This window comes from Bos taurus, chromosome X (genome assembly GCF_002263795.3).
Source record: "Bos taurus isolate L1 Dominette 01449 registration number 42190680 breed Hereford chromosome X, ARS-UCD2.0, whole genome shotgun sequence".
In the NCBI taxonomy this organism is placed as follows: Eukaryota; Metazoa; Chordata; class Mammalia; order Artiodactyla; family Bovidae; genus Bos; species Bos taurus.
In genome coordinates this window covers 79,435,127-79,453,722 of record NC_037357.1, presented here as the reverse complement: position 1 = coordinate 79,453,722, position 18,596 = coordinate 79,435,127, and the positions used below count along the sequence as shown (strand labels likewise).

The following is an 18,596-nucleotide window of genomic DNA, read 5'->3' as shown; positions in this document are numbered from 1 at the left end:
TATAGCATTGAATCCTTATATTAAAAAAAAGAAAGATCTAAAGTCAATAATCTAAATTTCCACCTTCAGTTCAGTTCAGTCCAGTTGCTCAGTCGTGTCCGACTCTTTGCGACCCCATGAATCGCAGCACGCCAGGTCTCCCTGTCCATCACCAACTCCCGGAGTTCACCCAAACTCATATCCATTGAGTCGGTGATGCCATCCAGCCATCTCATCCTCTGTCGTCCCTTTCTCCTCCTGCCCCCAGTCCCTCCCAGCATCAGGGTCTTTTCCAATGAGTCAACTCTTCGCATGAGGTGGACAAAGTACTGGAGTTTCAGCTTCAGCATCAGTCCTTCCAATGAACACCCAGGACTGATCTCCTTCAGAATGGACTGGTTGGATCTCCTTGCAGTCCAAGGGACTCTCAAGAGTCTTCTCCAACACCTCAGTTCAAAAGCATCGATTCTTCGGCGCTCAGCCTTCTTCACAGTCCAACTCTCACATCCATACATGACCACTGGAAAAACCATAGCCTTGACTAGACGGACCTTTGTTGGCAAAGTAACGTCTCTGCTTTTGAATATGAGGAACTAAAAAGCTTCTTGATGAAAGTGAGAGTGAAAAAGTTGGCTTAAAGCTCAACATTCAGAAAACGAAGATCATGGCATCCGGTCCCATCACTTCATGGGAAATAGATGGGGAAACAGTGGAAACAGTGTCAGACTTTATTTTTCTGGGCTCCAAAATCACTACAGATGGTGACTGCAGCCATGAAATTAAAAGACGCTTACTCCTTGGAAGGAAAATTATGACTAACCTAGATAGCATCTTCAAAAGCAGAGACATTACTTTGCCAACAAAGGTTCATCTAGTCAAGGCTATGGTTTTTCCTGTGCTGAGTCTTCATTGCAGTGTGGGCTTTTCTCGAGTTGCAAGGAGTGGGGGCTACTCTTTGTTTCAGTGCACAGGCTTCTCATTGCGGTGGCTTTGCTTGTTGTGGAGCATGGGCTGTGGGGCACTCAGGCTTCAGTAGCTGCAGCACGTGGGCTCAGTAGTTTTGGTTCCCAGACTCTAGATCACAGGCTCAGTAGTTGTGGCACACCAGTTTAGTTGCTCCAAGGCATGTGGGATCCTCCCAGACTAGGGATCAAACCCATGCCTCCTGCATTAGCAGGTGGATTCTTTACCACTGAGCCACCAGGGAAGCCCAGCAATGACTTTTTATAATACCAAAGGCACAATCCATGAAAGAAAGAACTGACAAGCTTACGATTAAAATGAAAAACTTCTACTCTGTGAAATAATGTCAAGAGAATGAGAATACAAGCTACAGACTAAGAGAAAATATTTGCCAAAGACACATCTGATAAAGGACTGTTATTCAAAATATGCAAAGAAAGAAAGAAAACCTCTTAAAACTCAATGGTGAGGAAACAACCCAATTTAAAAATGGGCCAAAGACCTTAACAAACAGCTTATCAAAGAAGATAACCAAATGCCAAATAAGCATACAAAAATATACTCTACATGTATACCATCAGGGAAATGCAAATTAAAACAATGAGATACCACTACACACTTGTTAGAATGCCCCAAAGCTGAACACTAACAGTACCAAATGCTGGTGAGGATATGAAACAACAGGAACTCTCATTCATTGCTGGTGAACATGCAAAATGGAAAACACTTTGGAAGACAGTCTGGTGGTTTCTTACAAAACTAAACATACTCTTACTGTATGACCCAGCAATTGAACTCCTTGGTATCTATCCAAAAGAGTTGAAAAATTAAGTCTACTCAAAAACTTGCAATGAGATGTTCATTACAGCTTTATTCATAATTGGTGCAACTTGGAAGCAACCAAGATGTCCTTCATTAGGTGAATGGATAAATAAGTGTATATTTAAACAATAGAATATTATTCATTGCTAAAAAAGGATGCGTGATCAAACCATAAAAAGACATGGAAGAACCTTAAATGCATAGGGCTTCCCCGCTAGCTCAGTAGTAAAAAAAAATCTGCCTGTAATGCAGATCCCTGGGTTAGGAAGATCCCCTGGAGGAGGAAATGGCAACCCATCCCAGTATTCTTGCTGGGAAAATCCCATGGACTGAAGGGCCTGGTGGGCTACAGTCCACAGGGTCACAGAGTGGGACACAACTGAGTGTATGTATGTACTCACACGCAAGTCAAAGAAGCCAGCTGGAAAGGGCTATATACTTATAATTTAAATATAAAACATCCTGGAAAAGACAAAACTTTGGAGACAGTAAAAAAATTAGTGCTTGCCAGGGACTGGGGTTGGGTGAAAGATGAATAGGCAGAGTACAGAGGATTTTAATGGCACTGAAACTACTCTGTATGATACTATAATGGTGGGTATATGTCATTATGCATTTGCCCCAATACATAGAATATACAACACCAATCCTAAGGTAAACTATATATGAAGATATATTCATCTACTGACCTTGCACAGATTCCAGGAGGGGAGTATGGGAGTTTGCAAAGAAATGGATGTTCACACTAGGAATGGCTGGAATGAGCTGGAGGGGTGGAGGTGGGAAGGAACCATCAAAACCTGAAATAGAGCTCTAGGAGTCATCAACAAACAGATGGTACTTGAAAGCAAGAAAGTCAAGTAAATCACTCAGCAAGAGTCTTGGAGTAAGAAGACACTGAGGAGGACGTGGGACTGCACTGTGTCTTATTGGAGAGGCAGAACAATTTGTTACCTACCTGGAGTCTTTGGCTGAAGGCATCCCCCGCTGTTCTTTAAGTTTTTGTTTTCTTTTCAGCCACACAAAGCTGCACCCAAGCTTGTTTGACGTCTGCTCTGTCAAGTGTCCATGATGTTAGGCCCTGAGAGAGATGAAGGCTTTCTGGTCAAGCTCCATGGCCTGCCCTGGTCCTGCTCTGTTAAGGATGTGCAGAATTTCCTCTCCAACTGCATGATCCGTGATGGGGTCACATGTGTTCATTTTATCTACAGTACAGAAGGCAGGCAGAGTGGCGAACTTCAATCAGAAGTTGAACTTCAATCAACTTTTGTTGAACTTTTTGTTCAATCAACTTTTTCTTGAACTTCAATCAGATGATGTAAAAATGGCCCTTAAAAAAGACAGGGTAAGCATGGGACATTGGTACATTGAAGTGTTCAAGTCCCACAGAACCGAGATGGAATTGGTGTTGAAGCACAGTGGTCCAAACAGTGGTGACTCTTCCAGTGATGGTTTCGTTAGACTTCGAGGACTCCCGTTTGGATGCACAAGGAGGACATCATTCAGTTCTTCTCAGGGTTGGAAATCATGCCAAACAGGATCACACTGCCTGTGGACCCTGAGGGCAAGACTACAGGGGAAGCCTTTGTGCAGTTTGCTTCACAGGAGTTAGCAGAGAAGGCTCTAGGGAAGAATAAGAAGAGAATCATTTCAGTTCAGTTCAGTCGCTCAGTCATGTCTGACTCTTTGCTACCAATGAATTGCAGCACACCAGGCCTCCCTGTCCATCACCAACTCCAGTTCACTCAAACTCACGTCCATCGAGTCGGTGATACCATCCAGCCATCTCATCCTCTGTCGTCCCCTTCTCCTCCTGCTCCCAATCCCTCCCAGCATCAGAGTCTTTGCCAATAAGTCAACTCTTCTCATGAGGTGGCCAAAGTACTGAAGTTTCAGCTTTAGCATCATTCCTTCCAAAGAACACCCAGGACTGATCTCCTTTAAAATGGACTGGCTGGATCTCCTTGCAGTCCAAGGGACTCTCAAGACTCTTCTCCAACACCACAGTTCAAAAGCATCAATTCTTCAGCACTCAGCTTTCTTCACAGTCCAATTCTCACATCCATACATGATCACTGAAAAAACCATAGCCTTGACTAGACGGACCTTTGTTGGCAAAGTAATGTCTCTGCTTTTGAATATGCTACTAGGTTGATCATGACTTTCCTTCCAAGGAGTAAGCGTCTTTTAATTTCATGGCTGCAATCACCATCTGCAGTGATTTTGGAGCCCCCCAAAATAAAGTCTGACACTGTTTCCACTGTTTCGCCATTTATCTCCCACGAAGTGATGGGACCAGATGCCATGATCTTCATTTTCTGAATGTTGAGCTTTAAGCCAACTTTTTCACTCTCCACTTTCCTCTTCACTTTCTGCCATAAGGGTGGTGTCATCTGCATAAATGAGGTTATTTATATTTCTCCCGGCAATCTTGATTCCACCTTGTGCTTCTTCCAGCCCAGTGTTTCTCATGATGTACTCTGCATATAAGTTACATAAGCAGGGTGACAATATACAGTCTTGACGTACTCCTTTTCCTATTTGGAACCAGTCTGTTGTTCCATGTTCAGTTCTAACTGTTGCTTCCTGACCTGCATACAGGTTTCTCAACAGGCAGGTCAGGTGGTCTGGTATTCCCATCTCTTGAAGAATTTTCCACAGTATATTGTGATCCACACAGTCAAAGGCTTTGGCATAGTCAATAAAGCAGAAACAGATGTTTTTCTGGAACTCTCTTGCTTTTTCGATGACCCAACAGATGTTGGCAATTTGATCTCTGGTTCCTCTGCCTTTTCTAAAACCAGCTTGAACATCTGGAAGTTCATGGTTCACGTACTGCTAAAGCCTGGCTTGGAGAATTTTGAGCATTACTTTACTAGCGTGTGAGATGAGTGCAATTGTGCGGTAGTTTGAGCATTCTTTGGCATTGCCTTTCTTTGGGATTGGAATGAAATTGACCTTTTCCAGTCCTGTGGCCACTGCTGAGTTTTCCAAATTTGCTGGCATATTGAGTGCAGCACTTTCACAGCATCATCTTTCAGGATTTGAACTAGCTCAACTCGAATTTCATCACCTCTACTAGCTTTGTTCGTAGTGATGTTTTCTAAGGCCCACCTGACTTCACATTCCAGGATGTCTGGCTCTAGGTGAGTGATCAAACCATCGTGATTATCTTGGTCGTGAGGATCTTTTTTGTACAGTTCTTCTGTGTATTCTTGTCACCTCTTCTTAATATCTTCTGCTTCTCTTTGGTCTGTACCATTTCTGTCCTTTATCGAGCCCATCTTTGCATGAAATGTTCCCACGTCCGAGGTCAGGGGCAGCAGCCAAGAGGAGCTAACCCCATGCCTGAGGTCAGCGGCCGTGGCTGGGAGGAGCTACCCCATGCCTGAGGTCAGGGCAGCAGCCAGGAGGAGCGACCCTCTGCCCTAGGCCAGGGGTGGCAGCCGCGAGGAGTTACTCCACACCCAAGGTCAGGGGCGGTGGCCGAGAGGAGCTACCCCCCACCCGAGGCCAAGGGCGGCAGCTGGGAGGAGCTACCCCACATCCGAGGCCAGGGATGGCGGCCGGGATGACTACCCAACGTCCGAGGCCAGGGGCGGCAGCCGAGAGGAGCTACCCCACATTGGAGGTCCAGGGCGGCAGCTGAGAGCGCCAGGCTGCGACATCGCAGGAGTGGCTGAGAGGAGCTACCCCACGTCCGAGGCCAGGGGCGGTGGCCGGGAGGAGCTACCCCACGTCGGAGGTCCAGGGCGGGGGCCAAGAGCACCAGGCTGTGATGTCGCAGGAGCAGCCAAGAGGAGCTACCCCATGTCCCAGGCCAGGGGCAGCAGCCAAGAGGAGCTACCCCACCGCCCCGAGATTGGGGGCGGTGGCCGGGAGGACCTACCCGCCGCCCAAGGCCAGGGGCGGCGTCTGGGAGGGGTTACCGTACACCTGAGGTCAGGGGCAGCGGCCCAGAGTGCCAGGTTTCGACGGCGTAGGAGTGGCCAGGAGGAGCTACTCCACGTCCGTGGTCAGGGGCGGCGTCCGGGAGGAGCTACCCCATGTCGAGGTCAGGGGTGGTGGCCGGGAGGAGCTACCCAACGTCCGAGGTCAGGAGCGGTGGCCGCAAGGAGTTACCCCATGCCCGAGGTCAAGGGTGACGGCCGAGAGTGCCAGTCTGTGACAGGCAGGAGCAGCCGAAAGGAGCTACCCCACGTCCGAGGTCAGGGGCAGTGGCCGAGAGTGCCAGGTTGCGACGGTGCAGGAGAAGCCAAGAGGAGCTAGCCCACGTGAAGGTCATGGGCAGCGTCCAGGCGGAGCTAGCCCACTTGGAGGTCAGGGGCGGCGTCCGGGAGGAGCTACCCCCTGCCCAAGGCCAGGGGCGGCAGCGGAGAGGAGCTAGCCCACGTGAAGGTCAGGGGCGGTGTCTGGGAGGAGCTAGCCCATGTGGAGGTCAGGGGCAGCGGCTGCGAGGAATTACCCCACGCCCGAGGTTGGGGGCGGCGGCCGGGAGGAGCTACCCCCCGCCCAAGGCCAGGGGCGGCATCTTGGAGGAGTTACCCCACGCCTGAGTTCAGGGGCAGCGGCCGAGAGTGCCAGGTTTCAGCGGTGTAGGAGTGGCCGTGAGGAGCTACCCCACGTTCGTGGTCAAGGGTGGTGGCCGGGAGAAGCTACCCACGCCTGAGGTCGCGGCCGGGAGGGGCTACCTAATGTCCGAGGTCGGGGCGGTGGCCGCAAGGAGTTACCCCATGCCCGAGGTCAGGGGCGACAGCCGAGAGTGCCAGTCGGCCATAGGCAGGAGCAGCTGAGAGGAGCTACCCCATGACCGAAGTCAGGGGCAGTGGCCGAAAGTGCCAGATTGCAATGGTGCAGGAACGGCCAAGAGGAGCTAGCCCACGTGGAGGTCAGGGGGGGCGTCTGGGAGGAGCTAGCCCACGTGGAGGTCAGGGGCGGCATCCAGGAAGAGCTACCCCACATCCGAGGTCAGGGGCGGCGTCCAGGAGGAGCTACCTCACATCTGAGGTCAGGGGCGGCGGCCAAGTGCCAGTCTGCGACGGTGCAGTTGCAGCCGAGAAGAGCTAGCCCACGTCGAGGTCAGGGGCAGTGTCCGCAAGGAGCTACTCCCCGCCCGAGGCCAGAGGCGGCAGCCAAGAGGAGCTACCCACCGCCGGAGGCCACGGGCGGCGACGGAGAGGAGCAACTCCACGTCCAAGGAGCGGTGGCTGGGCAGGTGCAGGAGGCCCGAGAGGAGCTACTCCACGTTCAAGGTCAGGAGGGGTGGTGGTGAGAAGATACACTTCTTGCAAGGTAAGGTGCAGCGGCTGCACTTTGCTGGAGCAGCCGTGAAGAGATACCCCATGTCCAAAGTAAGAGAAACACAAGTAAGACCGTAGGTGTTGCGAGAGGGCATCTGAGGGCAGACACACTGAAACCATAATCACAGAAAACTAGTCAAGCTTATCACATGGACCACAGCCTTGTCTAACTCAAAGAAACTAAGCCATGCTGTGTGGGACCACCCAAGACAGGCGGGTCATGGTGGAGAAGTCTGACAGAATGTTGTCCACTGGAGAAGGGAATGACAAACCACTTCAGTATTCTTGCCTTGAGAACCCCATGAACAGTATGAAAAGGCAAAATGATAGGATACTGAAAGAGGAACTCCCCAGGTCAGTAGGTGCCCAATATGCTACTGGAGATCAGTGGAGAAATAACTCCAGAAAGAATGAAGGATTGGAGCCAAAGCAAAAACAATACCCAGTTGTGGATGTGACTGGTGATAGAAGCAAGGTCCATTGCTGTAAAGAGCAATATTGCAGAGGAACCTGGAATGTTAGGTCCATGAATCAAGGCAAATTGGAAGTGGTCAAACAGGAGATGGCAAGAGTGAACATCAATCAGCAAACTAAAATGAACTGGAATGGGTGAATTTAACTCAGATGACCATTATATCTACTACTATGGGCAGGAATCCCTTAGAAGAAATGGAGTAGCCATCATGGTCAACAAAAGAGTCTGAAATGCAGTACTTGGATGCAATCTCAAAAACGACAGAATGATCTCTGTTCGTTTCCAAGGCAAACCATTCAGTAGCACAGTAATCCAAGTCTATGCCCCAGCCAGGAACGCTGAAGAAGCTGAAGTTGAACAGTTCTATGAAGACCTACAAGACCTTTTAGAATTAACACCCCAAGAGATGTCCTTTTCAGTATAGGGGACTGGAATGCAAAAGTAGGAAGTCAGGAAACACCTGGAGTAACAGGCAAATTTGGCCTTGGAGTAAAGACTGAGGCAGGGCAAAGGCTAATAGAGTTTTGCCAAGAGAACGCACTGGTCATAGCAAACACTGTCTTCGAACAACACAAGATAAGACTCTACACATGGACATCACCAGATGGTCAACACCAAAATCAGATTGATTATATTCTTTGCAGCCAAAAATGGAGAAGCTCTATACAGTCAGCAAAAACAAGACTGGGAGCTGACTGTGGCTCAGATCGTGAACTCCTGATTGTCAAATTCAGACTTAATTGAAGAAAGTAGGGAAAACCACTAGACCATTCAGGTATGACCTAAATCAAATCCCTTATGATTATACAGTGGCAGTGAGAAATAGATTTAAGGGACTAGACCTGATAGATAGAGTGCCCAATGAACTATGGACGGAAGTTTGTGACATTGTACAGGAGACAGGGATCAAGACCATCCCCATGGAAAAGAAATGCAAAAAAGCAAAATGGCTGTCTGGGGAGGCCTTACAAATACCTGTGAAAAGAAGAGAAGCCAAAAGCAAAGGAGAAAAGGAAAGATATAAGCGTCTGAATGCAGAGTTCCAAAGAATAGCAAAGAGAGATAAGAAAGCCTTCCTCAGCGATCAATGCAAAGAAACAGAGGAAAACAACAGAATGGGAAAGACTAGAGATCTCTTCAAGAAGAGAATAGGGCACAGGTATATTGAGGTGTTCAACAGCAGTCAGGAGGGAGTTAGGTCATACTTGGATCCCCCACTGAAGTTCATGTCAGTGCAGCTGCCAGGGCCCTATGACCGCCCTGGCACAGCCAGGAGGTATACTGGCATCATCAAGCAGGCAGGCCTGGAGAGGATGAGGTCTGGTGCCTACAGTGCAGGCTATGGGGGTCATGAGGAGTACAGCAGCCTCGGTGATGGCTATGGCTTCACCACCGACCTGTTTGGGAGAGACCTCAGTTACTGTCTGTCTGAGATATACGACCACAGGTATAGAGATGGTGAGTTCACTGTCCAGAGCACCACTGGACACTGCGTCCATATGAGAGGGCTGCCTTACAAAGCCACAGAGAATGACATTTACAACTTCTCCCTGCTCAACCCTGTGAGAGTCCACATTGAGATTGGCCCTGATGGAAGAGTGACCAGTGAAGCTGATGTTGAGTTTGCCACTCATGAAGAAGCCATGGTGGCCATGTCCAAAAACAGGGCAAACATGCAACATAGATACATAGAACTTTTCTTGAATTCCACAACAGGGGCCAGCAACGGGTCATATAGCAGCCAGATGATGCAAGACATGGGAGTGTCAACCCAGTCCACTTACAGTGGTCTTGAGAGCCAGTCTGTAAGTGGCCGTTATGGGGCTGGCTATGGTGCCCAGAACAGCATGGGTAGATATGACTAGTTTTGTAGTAGCTTTTGAGTTATTTCAGTCAAGTTTTCACAGGCAGCCAACAAGCAGTGAAAAACAGTTACTACTCTAGAGCAAGCTAGGGGACCCATTTTGCACCATGAGTTTGTGAAATCTGGATTAAAAAATTACCTCTTAAGTGTTTTTTCATGCAAACTTTCTTCTAGCATGAGATATTGAGTAAACTAAAACCATTTTCAGCTTTTCTTGATTAACATTTTGGTAGTGTACTTCTGGAGTGATGTTATCTGAGTTAAAGTAGTTTTAAGTACGTTAAATGTGGATCTTTTACACCGCATCATCGTGTACACATTGGGGAGGCGTGCTTTTTTGGAAAACTCAAGGTGCTAGGTCCTTAATTCAAAGAGGACATTTCTCATGTTTGTTCATTCTAGTTTACTTTCATTTAAAATTTCTTAGGTTAAGTTTAAGCTTTTTAAAAATTTGTTTTGAAAATTGAGACACATCACTAATACTGTAGGAATTGGTGAGGCCTTGACTAACAACTTTCTTTGTACTGTGATTTCCTTTCAGGTGTATTTTGCTAAGTGAAACTTGTTAAATTTTTTTGTTAACTGAACTTTTTTCTTAAAGAGACTTTTTCACACACACACAGACACACAAAAGAAGACACCGAGGCTAGACCTCTGGGGAACATCTACAGAGGAGCCCAAGGAGGACAGTGCAGACAAAAATCATGAGCATGATATAATGGAAACCAAAGAAAGAATAATTTTCTAGAAATGAGATTTGTTCTTAGCATCACACACTACTGACAAGTTCCCTCTGAAGTATGTCTGCAGCTTTTCTAATATGGAAACCACTTATCGGCATAATGAAAGCTGATGGTTGGGGCAGAGACCAGAATGCAGAGACTGAACTATGATGTGAAGATGTCATTGTTAACTATTTTTTCTGAAAATCGGAATCTGGGTAGTTCTTTTCACAATAGCAACACTAGTTGTGTGTGTGCTAAGTCACTTCAGTCTCGCTTCAGTCGTGTCTGTGCTTAGTTGTTTCAGTCATGTCTGACTCTTTGTGACCCTATGGACTGTGGCCCACCAGGCTCCTCTATCCATGGGATTCTCCAGGCAAGAATACTAGAGTGGGCTGCCATGCCCTCCTCCAGGGGATCTTCCTGACCCAAGGATCAAACGCAGGTCTCCTGCATTGCAGGCACATTATTTACCGCTGAGCCACCAAGGAAGCCCACAATACCAGTTACCATGTGTTAAATAACAAATATACAGAAGGTGAGTATTACAATTTCTTCCAACTCCGGAGAACATATTATTGGGTGCCTTGGCTCTTGGGGATATGAAGAAGATCAAGGTGAGGTCACTGTCCCCAAGGTGCCGATAACACAATAGGAGACAGACAAAGAGGTCTAGGGGCTTAGATGAGGGAAGAATAATTTCTATCAGAAGGGGTTGGGAATCTGAGAAATCCTGACAGAGGAAATGACTTTAGAGCTGGGATTTGAAAGATGAGTGAAAATTCTCCTGGTGGAGGGTGGAGAGGGCGTTCTAAGTAGAGGGATACAAAGGCAAGAGCTTGTAGACAGAAATGTCTCTGCCATGTTTGGGGATGACTTGTGGCTCAGATAAAGGGCATGTTAGTGAGTTTGGACTTTAACAGAGATAATGGGAAGCTTCCAGAGTTATTTTCAACTAGATCAGTCACATGTCCAGAATTGAAAGAGTCCAACTGCAAGTGGGAAGAGACACTGAGAGACTTCCATAACTTTCTGAGTAAACGAGGATGAGCGCCTATTCTAAGAGGGTGGCAAAATGTTGGAGGAGAATGAAACAAACAGCAAAGCAAGGCATTTGAGCTAATTTAGGAAATAAAGATGATGACTTGGTGATTGATCATAGTGAAATTATTAATCTCTTGAGTTCTGGAATCAGGAAGAATTCTGGTTCTGCAACATTCCATTTGCGTGCTCTTAGAAACATTGGGCTTCCCAGGTGGCGCTAGTGGTAAAGAATCCTCCTGCCCATGCGGGAGGTTCAAGAGACGCGGGTTTGATCCCTGAGTCAGGAAGAGCCCCTGGAGAAGGGCAAGGCAACCCACTCCAGTATTCTTGCCTGGAGAATCCCATGGACAGAGGAGCCTCATGGGCTACAGTCCATAGGGTCGCAAAGAATCATACATGACTGAGCAAGCACAGACACATTATTTAATATTTCTGAACCTCAGTTTCCTCATCTGCATAATAGGGATAATGCCTACTGTATAGGACAAAACAAGATTAAGTACTCAATAAATGTTAGTGATTATGTTTAATACTATTATTTTTACTGCCAGCTAAATTGCAGTCACTGATGGAAGTGCCCAATAGGCAATTAGAAATGTGAACTGAAGTGCAAAAAGAAAATATGGACCAGAGATTTTTGATATACCTTATTACTTTGGAGAGTGGTTGCACTGCTGTGAAGGGCAGAGAATGGAACTTTGCAGAATATTTGCGCTTAGAAGTGGTAGGAGAAAGTGTACAGAAAAGTAGTGGTGTGTGTGAGAGAGAGAAGTCTTACCTTTGAGAGGATCGTTTTAAACTGCTAAATGCAGTGGCTTCATCTAAATCCTTAATTCCTGACACCTCTGCACCATTAGATGCAAGTGACCTCTTCAAACCTTCTTTTAGAAACTCTCTTCTTCAGTTTCCATGGCATTCTGTTCTCTTCTGTCTTCTCTGATTATGCATAGAACGTCTCAGCCTTATCGCTTACTTGTGCCAACTCCTTCATTTTACAAATGAGGAGACAAAAGAGCCAGGAAATGGAAGTAGCTTGTTCAAGGTTCACAGTCAGTTGTTCCTTCCTTGTCTTTATTTCCACCCTTTTCTCATTTCCCACAGTTCTTTGCTCTTTGCCCTCCTATACTCACTTTCTCTTTCTAAAAACTCATCTTTTTGCACAGTTTCTAGGATTGCTTTTAGGTTTTTTGATTGCCAGCTTGAAATCTCCCATCCTTGCCTCTCTCCAGAGCTGCTATCCCACCCTTTCAATAGTTAGTCAGATGTTCCACCAATACCTCATACTTAGCATGTCTGAAATATCATCTTTCCCTACAACGCTAGCTTCCCTCTGACTCCATTACCATATCAATGCTGCCTTCATTCTCCTAGTCAGCTAATTCCTTATCAAATCTGGTCAATTGGTCCTATATAAATGTCCATGTAGTGCAGGAGTTAAGCACACTGCCTGTAGGGACAAGACTGCCTGGGACCAAATAATGGTTCTGTGATATTGGACAAGTGACTTATTTTGAACCAGAGGCCATTAGAGCTGGAAGAGAACTTAAAGATAATTATTTCCCAAAGCTTCACCTTTTTCAGAAAAGAAATCTGAATCCCTGAAAGGTAAATCCCCACAGCCTGTAAATATGAGTCAGGACTGGAACCCAGGACTACTGGAGCTCCAAGTCAATGTGCTTTGTCCTGCACCATGTTGCCTCTTGCTGTCGTATTGGACCTGTCACCACAGCCACTTCCCAAGACTGAATATTTATAACTTTGTGCCTGGATTATTGACACAGCCTTCTACCTACTCTTGCAACCTTTCCTTTACCCCATTCCCAGTTCATCCTGCCAAGTTAATCTCCCTAAAGCTTCATTTCCATCTTGTCATTCCCCTCATTGGAAAGTTTTTGGTGGTTCCTCCTCGCCTACTATATAAAATTCAAATGTCCGAAAGTGAAGTCGCTCAGTCGTGTCCGACTCTTTGTGATCCCATGGACTATAGCCTACCAGGCTCCTCTGTCCATGGGATTTTCCAGGCAATAATACTGGAGTGGGTTGCCATTTCCTTCTCTAGGGGATCTTCCCAACCCAGGGATCGAACCTGGGTCTCCTGCATTGTAGGCAGACGCTTTTACCATCTGAGCCACCAGGGAAGTCTCAGATGTCCAAGCTAGGTATCAAAACTCCTCCAAAATGTGCTGCCAGCCCACCTTTCCATGCTTCATTACCCATACTACCCTTATTATACTTCATGACCCAGCCGTGCCCAAAACTCTGTGTTCTTTGAACAACTCATGCACTTTCATGCCCTACTGCCTTTTTACATAGTGTTCTCTCAACTTTGAATGTCTTTGATTTTCTTCCTGTCAAATTCTTACTCATTTTTCAGGGCCCAATTAAATGTCCTAGTGCATGAATACTTTTCAGATTCCCCCAGTCAGAATTAATCTTTATGATAACGTATGTTACAGGAATTGACAACATAGCTGAGTGTTTAGTGAGTTCCTGTCTCCCTTTTTTTCACCTGTGTTCCCACAACATATTGCTTATACTTCGGTTTAACACTTATTTCACTTACCTTATATTCAAGCTGATTATTTAACCTACTAATGAGACTTGTCTCATTCATCTTTGCATCCTCCATGGACCCAAGAGAGTTCTTGGCACACAATAGGTACTTAACAGATATTTATTGAAAGGAAAGGAAAGGAGAGGAAAACTGTGGAGCCAAGTCTTGAGACATCCCCTCATTAGTAATTCAGCAAGACCAACTCCTGTTGCTGAACATGGAGTGACATGTTGAGAGAAGAAAAATCTGGGAAACCCTACTGGCCGATCTTCAACAAAGTGCTTCAGGAAGCCTTGGTTCAACCTGACAGTTTGCTTGAGGGTGATAAGGTAGGAGAGGTGAGACAACTCAGATAAAATTCTTAACCACACATTCTTTAAAATAAGCTGAGATCAATGCAGGTCCATTGTTCCTTGCCAGCTGGTTTACAAATAGCTAGAGAGAGCAGTGACTGGTGCTAAAGAGGGGAGAAGGTAGAAGTAGAATGTCTTTGGAGCCATTTGCATAGGGAGGTTCCCATGATCCATGAGTTAATCTTTCCCTGGAAAAGGATTCTTTCTGTCAATTGAAGTATAGTTGATGTATAATGTTGTGCTAATTACTATTGTACAGCAAAGTGATTCAGATATATATATATTCTTTTTATATTATTTTCCATTAAGGTTTATCATAGGATATTGAATATAGTTCTCTGTGCTGTAGAGTAGGACCTTGTTGTTTATCCATTCTGTATATAAAAACTATATCTGCTAACCCCAGTCTCTCACTCCATCCCTCCCACGGTCCCCTCTGCCTTGGCAACCACCAGTCTGTTCTCTACATCCGTGATTCTGTTTCTGTCTCATACATATGATTGTTTGTGTCATATTTCAGATCCCACACATATGTAATATCATATGGTATTTATCTTTCTCTTTTTGATTTCAGTTCAGTTCAGTCTCTCAGTCGTGTCCGACTCTTTGTGACTCCATGAACCGCAGCACACCAGGCCTCCCTGTCCACCACCAACTCCCGGAGTTCATCCAAACTCATGTCCATTGAGTCCATGATGCCATCCAACCATCTCATCCTCTGTCATCCCCTTCTCCTCCTGCCTTCAATCTTTCCCACCATCAGGGTCTTTTCAAATGAGTCAGTTCTTCGCATCAGGTGGCCAAAATATTGGAGTTTCAGCTTCAATATCAGTCTTCCAATGAATATTCAGGACTGATTTCCTTTAGGATGGACTGATTGGATCTCCTTGCAGTCCAAGGGACTCTGAAGAGTCTTCTCCAACACCACAGTTCAAAAGCATCCTTTCTTCAGTGCTCAGCTTTCTTTATAGTCCAGCTCTCACATCCATACATGACTACTGGAAAAACCATAGCTTTGACTAGATGGACCTTTGTTGGCAAAGTAATGTCTCTGCTTTTTAATACACTGTCTAGGTTGGTCATAGTTTTACTTCCAAGGAGCAAGGGTCTTTTAATTTCATGGCTGCAATCACCATCTGCAGTGATTTTGGAACCCCCCCAAAATAAAGTCTGTCACTGTTTCCACTGTTTCCCCATCTATTTGTCATGAAGTGATGGGACCAGATGCCATGATCTTAGTTTTCTGAATGTTGAGTTTTAAGCCAACTTTTTCATTCTCCTCTTTCACTTTCATCAAGAGGTTCTTTAGTTCTTCTTCGCTTTCTGCCATAAGGGTGGTGTCATCTGCATATGTGAGGTTATTGGTATTTCTCCCGGCAATCTTGACTCCAGCTTGTGCTTCTTCCAGCCCAGCGTTTCTCATGATGTACTCTGCATATAAGTTAAATAAGCAGGGTGACAATATAGAGCCTTGACATACTCCTTTCCCGATTTGAAACCAGTCTGTTGTTCCATGTCCATTTCTAACTGTTGCTTCCTGACCTGCAGACAGATTTCTCAGGAGGTAGGTCAGGTGGCCTGGTATTCCCATTTCTTGAAGAATTTTCCACACTTAGTATGATAATCTCTAGTTGCAGCCATGTTGTTGAAAATGGCATTATTTCATTCTTTTTTATGGCTGTGTAGTATGGAAAAGGATTCTTGATCAAGCTCCCTGGATCACTTCCCTTGGAAGAGTGGGTAATTGTGAGGGGTAATGCAGGCCAAGTAGGTTCTTAATGGTCTCTCAGTAGCATTGGACACAGCTTTCAGCTAAGGCCTCTGTGCAGATCATCCTATTTCTAGAGTAATGGCAAGATAAAAGATGACTTGCATTCTCATTTTGGCCAGACCTTGTGGCTTGTGGGATCTTAGTTCCCAGACCAGGGATTGAACTCAGGCCCTCAGCAGTGAGAATACAGAGTCCTAATCACTGAATCTCGGGAATTTCCTGCATTCTCATGTTGACAGTTTAAGGACAGGTTGAAAACCTCAAGTTCATTTCTTTGTTGGCCACCTCCATCGTTATCAATTATCATTCATCAAAATTTTTCTAAACACCTACTACATGTAAGGTACGTGGGTACTGATGCAGATTTGAATGGAATGTGCCCTTAAAAAAATTGTTATTCTAAGAAATTCCCTGGTGGACCAGTGGTTAAAACTCCACACTCCCAGTACAGGGGGCATGGACTGGATGCCTGGTTAGGAACTATATCCCACATGTCTATATCCCGCAACTATATCCCACAACTAAGACCCAGTACAGTCAAATACTTTTTTAAAGTGTTATCCTAATAGAGAAGACACATAACTAACCAGACAATATGGTGGACTCCGATAAGTGCTATCGCAGAGATATACAGTACAGAGGAGAAACTAAGGGAGAGAGAAAGTGGATGGAACAAAACCTTAACTCCTGAATTTAGCATAAAAGGCCACTGGCTACCTCTCTCCACTCCTCAGCCTTTGTATGTGAAGAGCAGACTATGTGAGCTGAGTTTCAAGGAATGGAGAGTTGGCAAAGAAATGAGGAAGAGGTATTATAGGCAGATTTTATCCTAAAAGCAATGAGGAACCAATGGAGAATTTGAAGCAGGGGAGGGGTATGATCAGATATATATTTTAGAAAGGCCACTCTAAGGAAAATTTGGAGAATGGATTGGAAGAGGCCAGGAATGGAGGAAGGGAGACAGGAAACTGGTTTACTAACCCAATTGTAAAATTATTGTAGTCTATACCAGGGCAGTGGAAGTGGAATAGAAAGAAAGAAAAGGACCTGAAAGATATGAGGAAGCAAAACCTACAGGGTTCAGTTATTTATCAAATACAGAGTTAAAGGAGGCTAAGCAAGGGGAGGAAGCTAGTGCTGAGTCCGTAGATTCCTGGCTTGAGCTATTGGGTGGATATGAGACCATTCAATGGGATGAGGGAACACTGGAGGGGCAGCAGATTTGGGGGCAGAAGAGATGAGATGAACATCATATACATATTTGGAGACCAGGAGTGAGGTCTGGCCTGAAAATACAGATTTGAATCTATCTGTAGTTGAAGCCATGGGTTAGATGAGCCTACTCAGGGAGAGCCTGAAAAGTGACAGGAACAGAGGGACTAGAACTCTGAGGAACATCAACATTTAAGGGACAGAGTAAAAGAAAAGCATAGAGCAATCAGTTAGACAAGAGAGAGACCTGAAGAGAAAACTGTAAGAAAATTCAAAAAAGATTCTGTAGCCATTAAAAAATACACTTTAGAAAAATATTTAGAGACATCTTTGTTGTTGTTCAGTAGTTAAGTCGTGTTCAACTCTTTGTGACCCCATGGGCTACAACACACCAGGCTCCCTTGTCCTTCACCATCTCCCAGAGCTTGCTCAAATTCATGTCCATTGAGTCAGTGATGCCACCCAACCATCTCATCCTCTGTCGTCCCTTTCTCCTTTTGCCTTCAATCTTTCCCAGCATCAGGGTCTTTTCCAATGAGTTGGCTCTTCTCATCAGGTGGCCAGAGTTTTGGAGCTTCAGCTTCAACATCAGTCCTTCCAATGAATATTCAGGATTGATTTAGGATTGACTCGTTTGATCTCCCTACAGTCCAAGGGACTCTCAAGAGTCTTCTCCAACACCACAATTCAAAAGCATCAGTTCTTCAGCACCCAGCCGCCTTTATGGCCCAAATCTCACATCCATACATGACTACTGGAAAAACCACAGCTTTGACTAGACGGACCTTTGTTGGCAAAGTAATGTCTCTGCTTTTTAATAAGCTGTTTAGGTTTATCATAACTTCATTTCCAAAAGGCAAGCGACATCTTTAAACATGATATAATAGCAAGTGAAAGAGGATATAGAACAGTATGCATTGCTGAGAACAGATTGATGATTGCCAGAGGTGGGGGGTGGAAGGTGGGCAAAAGTGTGAAGGGAATCAAAGGGTATGCATTTGCAGTTACAAAATGAATAAGTCATGGGGATGTAATGAGCAGCATGGTAAATGTAGAAATAATACTGTATTGTATATTTGAAAGTTGTTAAGAGTAGATCTTAAAAATTCTCATCACGAGAAAAAAATTCTGTGGTGATGGATGTTAACTAGAGTGACTGTAGTGATCGTTCCACAATGTATACACATATTGAATCATTATGCTGTACACCTAGAGTTAATAAAATGTTATATCTCAATAAAAATAATATGTAGTGTATGATGACAATTTTATAAAAGTATAAGTATATATTTTCATTGAAAAATGACTGTAAGGTTTCACACCTTGTAGTAATGCTTATCTCTGGATGGTGATGCTACAGATTATTTTTATTATTATCCTATGAATTGTTTTGGTATTTTCCAGTTTTCCATAAGGAACATACATTGCTTGTGTAACAGCAAACATAAAGATTAATATAAAAGGGAAGGACATCCCTGGAAGTCCAGTGGTTTAAACTCTGCACTCCCAATACAGGAAGCACGGGTTTAATCCCTGG

The 18,596-nt window shown here is 45.2% G+C and overlaps 1 protein-coding gene and 1 non-coding gene across 2 annotated transcripts; one reads left to right on the top strand and one right to left on the bottom strand.

The window, feature by feature from the left end:
• The first annotated feature begins 2,483 nt into the window (after positions 1–2,483).
• Positions 2,484–9,404, top strand: LOC540405 (heterogeneous nuclear ribonucleoprotein F-like). The gene is given in 4 exon segments (XM_010821860.4): positions 2,484–2,998; positions 3,054–3,248; positions 3,251–3,417; positions 8,685–9,404. Coding segments are annotated over 4 exon segments (1,248 nt in total). The 5' UTR covers positions 2,484–2,832.
• A 3,830-nt stretch (positions 9,405–13,234) lies between these two features.
• Positions 13,235–13,307, bottom strand: TRNAC-ACA (transfer RNA cysteine (anticodon ACA)). The gene has a single exon. It is a non-coding gene; the product is annotated as a tRNA-Cys (tRNA).
• Between the last annotated feature and the right edge of the window lie 5,289 nt (positions 13,308–18,596).